Here is a 9692-nt window from a genome sequence, read left to right on the forward strand (position 1 = left end):
TTTTGATAAAATGCCCGTTTAATCCGTGGATATTTTGCTGAGGGTGGAATAGCAACCTCAGCGAAAGCCTCTCAACCACAAAGGCTTTAGAGGGCTAAACAGTAAAGATTGGGAATTAAGGAGAATAAATATTAATGAAAGGGGTGGGAAAAATCCATCATTTTTCCAGACACTCCTGCCTGTGCTCCTCAGCACGGGGCTGTTGCGCTCACGGCTCTCTGGAGCAGGAGCTCCACAGGCTTGGAGAGATCGTGCTGGGATGGAACTGCAGCAGGAGCCACACAGAGCCTGGAGAGACTCCATATCCCACAGGAGAGGGAAAAAGGAGCGGGAACTGCCCCAAAAAATGGCAAATATGGGATTCAAGGTGCAGCAAACCCCGCGCTGGTGTCAGTGGCTGCGGGTCAAGCCCGGAGTGGCGCAGCCAGAGCCAGTGCTGTTACATAAAGGGATGGGGAGCAGCCCAGCCTGGGCTGGATGGAGGAAATGAATCCAATTACAGGATGAAGGGCACAGGGAGAGGATGGACATATTTGGTCTGGAGCAAATCCCTAAAAGGCTTTAAAGCAGGCATGGCAAGAAGAGGGCGTGAATGAATCGCGGTGCAGGACACGCGGCCACCACCGAGAGGAGTTGGGGCCTTGGAATTGGGCAGGAGGCAGGAATGGGGCTCTGCCCCTGGCCAAGGGAGAAACACTGCCAGGATGTGGTTCTTCTGGGAGCTGGGACAGCAGTTTGGCTGTTCCTGGGGATGCTGGAGCGAGGAGCCAGCCCGGCCAGGCAGCAGGGAACAGCCCTGCTGGAAAGAGGAAACAAGCAGGCAACCCCTAAATTTCCTCCATGCTGATTCTCATAAGATTATAACCCAGCTGCCTGTGTCACAGCAGGCTCCAGACTTCCACTGAGAAAACCAAGGGCTTGTATTAGAAAGAGGAAAAAAAAAAAAATTGACCCAGTTATGACAAAACGAAGCAGCGGGTTCACAGCATCGCTGTGGAAGCCCATGAGCAGCCACAAGGCCCTCGGGAGTAACAGGATTCCACTTCAAATGAGATTTACAAATTAAAAATAAAAGAGCTGGATTATTTCTGTGTTCCTGAACCCCCTTTCCTGGCTGCTCAGGCAGGCTCAAATGGACACTGAAGGGTGGGGGGGGGGTGGGGAGGTGCACGTGCATCCCTTGGGAATTTGGGAATTTGCCTCTCTGACTTTGCAGTCAAACTGGTCAGGCAAAAGAGGAGGGCTGGACACAGATCCCTGACCCTCATCTCCCCCTGGTGTCTCCTGCCCAACACCTCAGAGAGCCCAGAAACCAGCCCAAAATCCAGACTGGCTCCAGAGTGCAAGACAGGGAGATCAGAGCGGCGTTTTCGCCATCACCTCGGTGGAGCCCGACTCGCTGCAGGCGCAGCCCTGGGATTTGCCGGCTGTGCCGCCTGCTCCTCGCCGCGGGGCCGGGGGGGATGTCTTGCACACCTGCCCACTCTGCCACAGCCCCGGGTTGTCACCGAGGGAGAAGTGTTGACAGCACCACACGGAGCGGAGCAGGCTCGCAGCTGAGCCGGGATTGCTCAGCTCCTTGGCAGGGAAATGACAGGGCCCAAAGAGTGCCTGTCTCTCCAAGGAAATCCTGCAGCGCTTGGAGAGACGTTGCCTGGATCAGCAGCGGGAGGAAAAGGCTGGGAGCTGACAGAGCGTGCAAGTACCAGGAGAAGAGGTTGGCGTGGGGGAGCTGTCCCCACATCCCAGCTGCGTTATGGCTTGTGGGGAGAGCCTGGAGCGGGATGGGGATGGAGAACCAGAGCAGGATGGAGATGGAGAAACTGCATGGAAAACGGGAGCTGGGGTTGCTCCTGCTCAAATTTTGTGCGTGAAACACAGAAGACAGCCTGCTGTGCACTCTTATTTTTTGGGACAGAGGCAAGGGCAGCTCCCCGTGCACCCCCAGCCCCTGCCCTGGGTGTGTGCCCAGGGCACAGCCACGGAGCCACAGAGCCCCCAGCCACGGCCAGGTAATCCCTGCTGGGGGAGGGCCGGCCCAGGCAACCCAATTGTAAATACATCAGTGTCCTCCTTCTCCCTGCCACACGTTTAAATCTATTTGATCCACTCTAATGGATTGATCTACAAGTTTGTGCACACACATCCTGCTTTGGACGGGCGGCTGGCAGCGCCTCGCCCATCACGGCCTGTCAGCTCCACTCAGCCTCACCTCCAGCGCAGAGCGAATCCAATTACAGGATAAAGGGTTTTCTTCCCCTCCATATGGTCTCTATAACGCTCTGGCTTTATCTTGCCTTAACCCCTTTCCTGGTGAGGGAGCTCACAAGCCTGGCCTAAGCGGCTCAGCGCCATGGCCCTGGGTGGCTGCTATGTGATACGGGAAACGGGGTCTTCCCAGGGCACCCAGAGGCACATTCCTCCCTCTCTTCCTGCCCACTGGGGAGGAATGAGCCCCCACGGGAGGGAGATTCAGGGCAGCGCTGGTTACAAAACCAGCCAGAAGCACAGGAGTGAGCTCAGCCATGCAGGCAGCGCCATGCTCACGGCCGGGGTTCACGGGGCTGCGCGTCAGCCCAGCACCAGGAGCTCAGCACAGATGTTCCCTTCATGACTGATTTGTTGTGCTTTTGCATTTCCCTCCACCTTGCTCTGCCAGGTGTTCCCTGGGTGCCCCTGGGCAAGTGGCTCCTGTGCCCAGCAGGGCTGGGGACGGGCACCACAGAGGGCTCCAGGAACCCTTCTCCGCTGTGTGAGCTGTGCCTGTCGCTGATCCCTGTGAACCAGGCGTGTCGGCTCCGTGCAAGCCGGTTATTTGATTATAATTATCATTCCTTGCTTTACACGGGACATGAAAGCCCAGAGCAGCTCAGGGCCCCGTCACGCCGCACGCGAACAAACAATGAGCCAGAGACAATCCCAGCTCAGAGCTCTTGGCAAGGCAGGGAAACCTGCAAGGGGCAAGAAAAGCCTTTTCTTGAGGACAAACACAGAGCAGCAAAGCTCTCCTCCCGCATTAGGCAGGGCCTGGAATTTGCTGTTGTCGTAGCGTCAGCACAGAAAACAGCCGGGAGCTCTCCAGGAGAGAGAGCAGCTCATAAACTTTCCCCGCTAAGAGACACCAAATGAAAGCCATGTCTGTGACAGGGCTGCAGCAGGAGCTGGGGTTGCATTCAGGACACGTCCTGGAGGGACCAGCCACCCTCACCGGTGTCATTTCCCTGCTCTGGGTTTACTCGAGGCCTTGGCCATTGCTCCGGCTGCCCAGAGCTCTAAATCCACCGGCCTCAGGACAGTGACCCAAGGGGACACGTCCATGAGGACAGCCGGGAGGGGACAGCCCTCTTGCAGAGCACAGGTGGCTCAGGCTTACCTGCCCCAGGCCTTGTTGGTGGGCAGTTGAAACCCTCTCAGCCCACTTGTCCCTTTGAAAGGTGTCCACCCATGAAGCCAAATCTCCTCCACACTCAGCTGCCAGGGGGAGTGGGGAAGATCTGTTGAGCCAGGAAAGGGAAAGGTCCTTCTCCCAAAAAGTTGCCCCCAGCACCCAGACTCAGTGTCCCTCCTCCCTCCACAGCTTCCTTTGCAACACTCTTGACTTTGGAAGAGGGCTGGACACCCCAAAGGGGTGCCAGGAAGGGATGGGAGGTGACAATTACTTTCCCATGGGATACCCGTGTCCACGTGCAAAACCCTGGAGAGGCCCCAGAGCTTTGGGATGCTGCTGGTGCTGGCAGCAAGGCCCAGGTGTTTTTGAAGTGAGATATTGGAGCTGAAGACTTGCTTTCTCTTTTGAAGGTGGGCCACCACAGTGAAATGTTGGAAGAGTTGCTTTCTCCCATGGGAGTTGGGAGGGGCACACGGGAACTGAGATGGATGCTGGTTTCGTGGATTGGAATTTCTGGGATCTCTGATATTCAACTCATCCCGCAACAATGTGCCCGATTTTTGTACATCTGACCACAGCCAGGAGAGGCAGGAAGTTCCTCCAGGGAAAGAAAGCTCTGTGAGAGGCAAGGCCATGGGACTCCTTCACTTTCCACTCATCCCCTCAAGTGGAACTTCCTGGGGTCTGGCCCAGACTATCAGACCCCTTTGAGTTTCCTTGGGACTCAGCCTGACGGCGACTTGAATGGAGAGAGAGAGACAGCTTCGACCCAGCTGTCCAAAAAGTACTTTTAATAACACAAAAATAACAAACAATAAGGCATCCACTGTATTGGACTGAACCAGACAAAGCAGCACAAGGGGCAAAAGGCACGAGGCCAAAGGTGGGGTCCAGGGGCAGAGAGGGGTAGTTACACACCCCGGTGTGGGTGGGGAGTTAAGGTGGGGTCTGAGGGAAGAGTCCAACGGGGGACAACAATTAGGAACATCACAATTCTTGCACTAAAAATCAACTGATAATAACACGAAGAACTGAGAACTTTCTGGTAACAATTAGCATAGAGAGCATATCAGTCAGCCTCCCTGCTTATGGCACTGAGAATGGAGTTTCCCAAGGCATTTTTCCAGGGTTCTCTTTTTTCCTGGGGAAACTGCTCTCTGCACTCAAGGAAGACCTGGACCAGGAATTCGGTGCCCGGTAGTTTCACGGCACAATGATCAAAGAGGCACATCCATCCCATGGGGAGCCCTCATCCCGGGGCACCTGAGGCTGGCCTGACCCACTTCCCTGCACCACGTCCTACTTCTGCTCCCCTGGATCTGCACAGGAGGATCAGGGATTAGGACACCATCCATCCCAACACCCCCTTAGCCTTCCGCTCCCAGCTCGGAGAGACGCTCCAGGCGTGCAGGAGACCTCATTCATCCCACGGGACAATGGTGACTTTTTCCATGGGCTGTGCCTTGGGGAGGGCAGTGAGGAGGAGGAGGCCCAGCTTACCTCGTTATCCGATCAGCTCCTTTAACGCCCCACATCCCCAGGATTAATGGAAGAGCTTCCCTAAGGCGCCTTAGGCAGGTCCCCTGGAGAAGGAGCACCCATGACCCAGAAGGAAGAAATGGGGAAGGAGAACTTGGATGAGATGGAGCACTGGCACTGGCCCGGCTGGGAAGGGTTTATCAGGCTGGTGTGTGCTGGCGTGGGGATCCCACACTCCGTGCTGAGAGCCCGGGAAAAGCTCCCTTCCATCCCTCTGGCTCTCCCAGGCTGGGCTGGTCTCTCTGCACTCTCTGCAGGGAGTTCAGCACATCTTTGCTGTCCTTTGCCCTGTGGCTCAACCAGGGGTGTGATCTGGGCACACAACCAAGAGCCCTGCCCCAAAACGCTACATTTACCAAAAAATCACCAACGTCATTACCTTTGGGATGGGAAGTGGCTTCCCCTCCTACCTTTGCCCAGCTCCAGGCCCTTGGGTGTGTCAGCAGAGCCTGGATTTGTTGTGGGATGCAGACCCCAGCAGCCTCCATGCTGCACCAGGCACCCGAAACAGAGCCCAGCCAACAGCTCAGACCCACAAAGCTCCGTCCAGTCTTCCCCCAGTGACCTCCTCAAGGTCAGTGGGGCAGAGCTGGCCACTCCCCAGGCCCCAGGTGGTCTCACAGGGTCCTTCAGCCACCCCGGGACACCCCAAACTTGTGACACACCATGGACCCCAGCACAGCCCCACTTCCACGTCGGCCACTCCCAAACTCCCCACTGCTCCTCCCACCTTTGCCCCTCTTCCCAAGCGCTCCCCACCCCACCCCTTCCTGCCCCCAACACCTTAAACAACATTAAACACTTAATGGCAATTAATACGCTTTAATGCAGGTTTTGGGGCCAACTGGCCGCTTAGAGGGTGCTTAAACCATCAACCCCTCTCAATCCCGTTGCCCTTGTCACACAAAGTTAGCCGAGCCCCTCGTCAGCCTCCCCCCTCCCTGGAGGAGGCCGGAGGGTATAAAACCACCCCGGGGGCAGCACCGCCAGCCCCCGGCGCGGCACAGGGCAGGGCACCACCTCCATCCCCTCAACTTCTGCTGCTCCCAGTAACTCGTCCCATTTTTTAGATCGGAGGGGAATCCTCTCCCTGCGCATTTTCCGCCTTGGGAGGGGGTGGGGCTTCCCTTTTTTTTTAATTAATCGGGGTGGGAACGCGATTCCTTGCAGAAAACCCCTCCGGCAGAGCAGCTCCCGTAGGCAGGGCAGGATGAACGGGACGGAGGGGATCAATTTTTACGTGCCTATGTCCAACAAGACGGGGGTGGTGCGGAGCCCCTTCGAGTACCCGCAGTACTACCTGGCCGAGCCCTGGAAATATCGCCTCGTGTGCTGCTACATCTTCTTCCTTATCTCCACCGGCTTCCCCATCAACTTCCTCACCCTCCTGGTCACCTTCAAGCACAAGAAGCTCCGGCAGCCCCTCAACTACATCCTGGTCAACCTGGCGGTGGCTGACCTGTGCATGGCCTGCTTTGGCTTCACCGTCACCTTCTACACCGCCTGGAACGGCTACTTCGTGTTTGGCCCCATCGGCTGCGCCGTCGAGGGATTCTTTGCCACGCTGGGAGGTAAGGGATGGGAATGGGGGCCTGGGGATTCCTTCTGCTGGGCTTTGAGAGCCTGGCTCCATCCCTTCATGGCACTGTTGGGGTGTGCAGAGTCGTTCCCCCCCGTGTGGAGCTCGCCCTGCGCTTAAAACTGGGGAGGAAAAACAGATTTCTGCGTGCTTGGCCTCGATAGCAAGGAGCCTCCGTGGCATCGCGGCAGGGAAAGGAAGCCTGGGATGGGATCCTCGTTTGCAGGATCCAGCCTGGGGTCACCTGGCCCTGCTGGTCACTGGGGGTGTCAAGCCAAGGTGGTCACCAGGGACCTGCCAGGGATGACCACAGCATGTTCCTGAATCAACGCCAAGCAGATCAGACCAAGAATAGGCTTGGACCTGATCGCCTTAGAGGTCTCTTCCCAACCTGCATGATTCCATGATTATTCCTTTGCCCAAAGGCTTCCCTTTTAGCGGGAATGGAGGGTTTAGAAGGGGAAGAGAAATCCCTCAGAAAGGGAACCCCATGGAAGAGCTACAGGCGTGGAGAGGTGAGAGGGCTCAGAGCTTATCCATGGGCAAAATGAAAGGGAGGACGATCCAGGGTGGTTTCCAGGCGCCACAGGGATGGCTCAGCACCAGGTTTGGCTGCCCTTGGGATTTTCCTTGAGGCATTTCTCAGGAACTCAACTGCTGCCAACACTTTGCCCAGCGGAAAAACAGGGAGAATTCACTCAACAGCCAGCCCTGCCCACGCCACACCTCGTGATGGATCTGACAGCCAACAGTCCTTGTTGGAGAGACCCAGAGCCACCACAGGGACTTTGCTTTCCTTCCCCTAAACCGGGCCATTTCCCCCAGTGATGCTGCTCTGGAAACACGCATTTTAAAAATACGGGTATTCTGCCAAAGGCACAGCTGGATGTCCTGATCCAAGCCGAGGAGCAAGGAAAGGCTTGGTTTTGGGGTCAGAAGATCCCTAAGTCTTCCCCATCGCTGCTCAGTGAGCCTTGGGCAGCGTTATTTTGTCTCTCCAATGTTTGTACCTCTCAAAGGAGGAGGAGGAGGCTCCTGTTCCCAGGGAGGGAAGTTGGCTGGGAAGCAGCGGCTGTTTGAGCAGCAGGTCCCCAGCGAATCCCAGCACAGGGTGTCGTTATCAGCAGCTTATCACAGCTGGGGGCATTAGCAGGCTTACAGCACCGACTAAGCGCTCCCAAATCCCCTGAAGTTTAATTATCCCTCATAAATACATGTGCACGTTTGCCCACCCACACAGTCCCCCTCCCCGATCCAGCGCCGGCGGAAGGAAGGCTCCTGAAATGCACATTTAAAGGAATCAACAGGTTTGGAGGCACCAGGCAGCATTGCCGGGAATTGTGCCTCCCCACGCCCAGGTGGGATTCACCCCCTTGATTCCTAATTTATTAAAACCCCCACGGTGATTCCTCCTCCGCCCCCAGCACCCCCTCGGCTCCCAGGTGCACGTTACTGGGTGGAGGATTCCCAGTTTTTTAGCAGGATTGCTGCTTATCCCACACTGATCCCCAGCTCCCCCTGCTCTCCCCTGGGAGCACCAAGGCAAGGTGGAGCCCAGAGGAGCTCTGAGCACCCTGTGGGCTCTCCCTCTCCTCCCCGCAGGCCAGGTCGCCCTGTGGTCCCTGGTTGTCCTGGCCATCGAGCGCTACATCGTCATCTGCAAGCCCATGGGCAACTTCCGCTTCTCGGCCAGCCACGCCATGATGGGCATCGCCTTCACCTGGGTCATGGCCATCTCCTGCGCCGCCCCGCCGCTCTTCGGCTGGTCCAGGTGAGCCCGAGGGTCTCCAGCAGCAGCTCCTGGATCCCTCCCACGCAGGAAGTGCTCAGCCTCGGAGGAGGGAAATGAATGTCCCGTTCCCCTGGCAGTGTCACAGCGAGCTGACACTGCGTGCTCGAGCACACCCAAACCCCATGTCCCCCATCCTCAGGGAATTCCCTGATTTCCCCCCGAGGAGGGTCCTGGAGCAGATCCCGACTTTTCTCCCTGCCAGGTACATCCCAGAGGGGATGCAGTGCTCCTGTGGGCCCGACTACTACACCCACAACCCCGACTTCCACAACGAGTCCTACGTGCTCTACATGTTCGTCATCCACTTCATCATCCCCGTCGTCATCATCTTCTTCTCCTACGGGCGCCTCGTCTGCAAAGTCCGCGAGGTAACGGCCGGAGGGGACAGACGGGGACAGGCCAGGTGGCCCAGGCAGGACGGGGGACGTGGGCTGGGGGTGGAAGGCTGCCCCTCACCACCCTGTCCGTCCACAGGCAGCTGCCCAGCAGCAGGAATCGGCCACGACCCAGAAGGCGGAGAAGGAGGTGACGCGGATGGTGATCCTCATGGTGCTGGGCTTCATGCTGGCCTGGACGCCCTACGCCGTGGTGGCGTTCTGGATCTTCACCAACAAGGGCGCCGACTTCACGGCCACGCTGATGGCAGTGCCTGCCTTCTTCTCCAAGAGCTCCTCCCTCTACAACCCCATCATCTACGTGCTCATGAACAAACAGGTGAGACGCCCCAGGGCTGGGCATCTTGCTCCTTCCCAGCAGGGGTTGGACCTCAGTCCATCCATCCAGGGACTCCCGGCCCTGCAGCACGTCCCTGCTGGCCCCCCAGTGCCACCGTTCTCATTTCTGTCCCCTCCCCAGTTCCGTAACTGCATGATCACCACGATCTGCTGCGGCAAGAACCCCTTTGGGGACGAAGACACCTCCTCTGCTGTATCCCAGAGCAAGACCGAGGTCTCCTCTGTGTCCTCCAGCCAAGTATCGCCCGCATAGAGCATGGACAGTTTGAACTGGGGTGACCTGCCAGCTCGGGGACCCAGACAGACGCCCCACAGCCACTCCCTCGTGCCCCGGCCCCCTCCCCTGCAGGAGAATTTAGCTGTGCCCGTCCTGCCGTAGCGTCCCCTGTGCAGACCCCACCCCACACACCCACGGGGACCCACACGTGGCACTCTGAGCTCTGCCACTCCGAGCCCGGGGAGCCCAGGGCCCAGCCCCAGCTCCCAGGAGCACGTCACCTCTGGGGGACTGCCCCTACCTGTCCCCATTGTGTTCAAACAGCAGCGGTCGGTGGGGACCCCAAACCTTTTCCTGCCTGAATCCCTCTCCCCGCCAGCATCGCCCTTCCTTGGGCTCCAGGCAGAGTCACAGCAGCATCCAAGCCTCATTTGCAAAAATCT

At 57.7% G+C, this 9692-nt stretch overlaps 1 protein-coding gene across 1 annotated transcript; it reads left to right on the forward strand.

Annotated features, from left to right (window-relative positions):
* The first annotated feature begins 6137 nt into the window (after positions 1 to 6137).
* On the forward strand, positions 6138 to 9285 carry LOC136300976 (green-sensitive opsin). Its single transcript, XM_066203746.1, has 5 exons — positions 6138 to 6498; positions 8109 to 8277; positions 8501 to 8666; positions 8773 to 9012; positions 9154 to 9285. The coding sequence occupies exons 1-5, from the start codon at positions 6138 to 6140 to the stop codon at positions 9283 to 9285; spliced, it is 1068 nt and encodes a 355-aa protein (XP_066059843.1).
* The last annotated feature ends 407 nt before the right edge of the window (positions 9286 to 9692 follow it).

The sequence above is a fragment of the Chamaea fasciata genome, unplaced genomic scaffold (assembly GCF_029207755.1).
Source record: "Chamaea fasciata isolate MVZ Bird 193981 ecotype frontalis unplaced genomic scaffold, bChaFas1.0.hap1 SCAF_25, whole genome shotgun sequence".
NCBI lineage: Eukaryota > Metazoa > Chordata > Aves > Passeriformes > Sylviidae > Chamaea > Chamaea fasciata.

Coding starts and splice junctions, on each gene's coding strand:
- LOC136300976 (XM_066203746.1), top strand. CDS start 6,138: ATGAACGGGACGGAGGGGATCAATTTTTACGTGCCTATGTCCAACAAG. Junction 6,499..8,108: donor ATTCTTTGCCACGCTGGGAG/GTAAGGGATGGG, acceptor TCCTCCCCGCAG/GCCAGGTCGCCCTGTGGTCC. Junction 8,278..8,500: donor CCGCTCTTCGGCTGGTCCAG/GTGAGCCCGAGG, acceptor TCTCCCTGCCAG/GTACATCCCAGAGGGGATGC.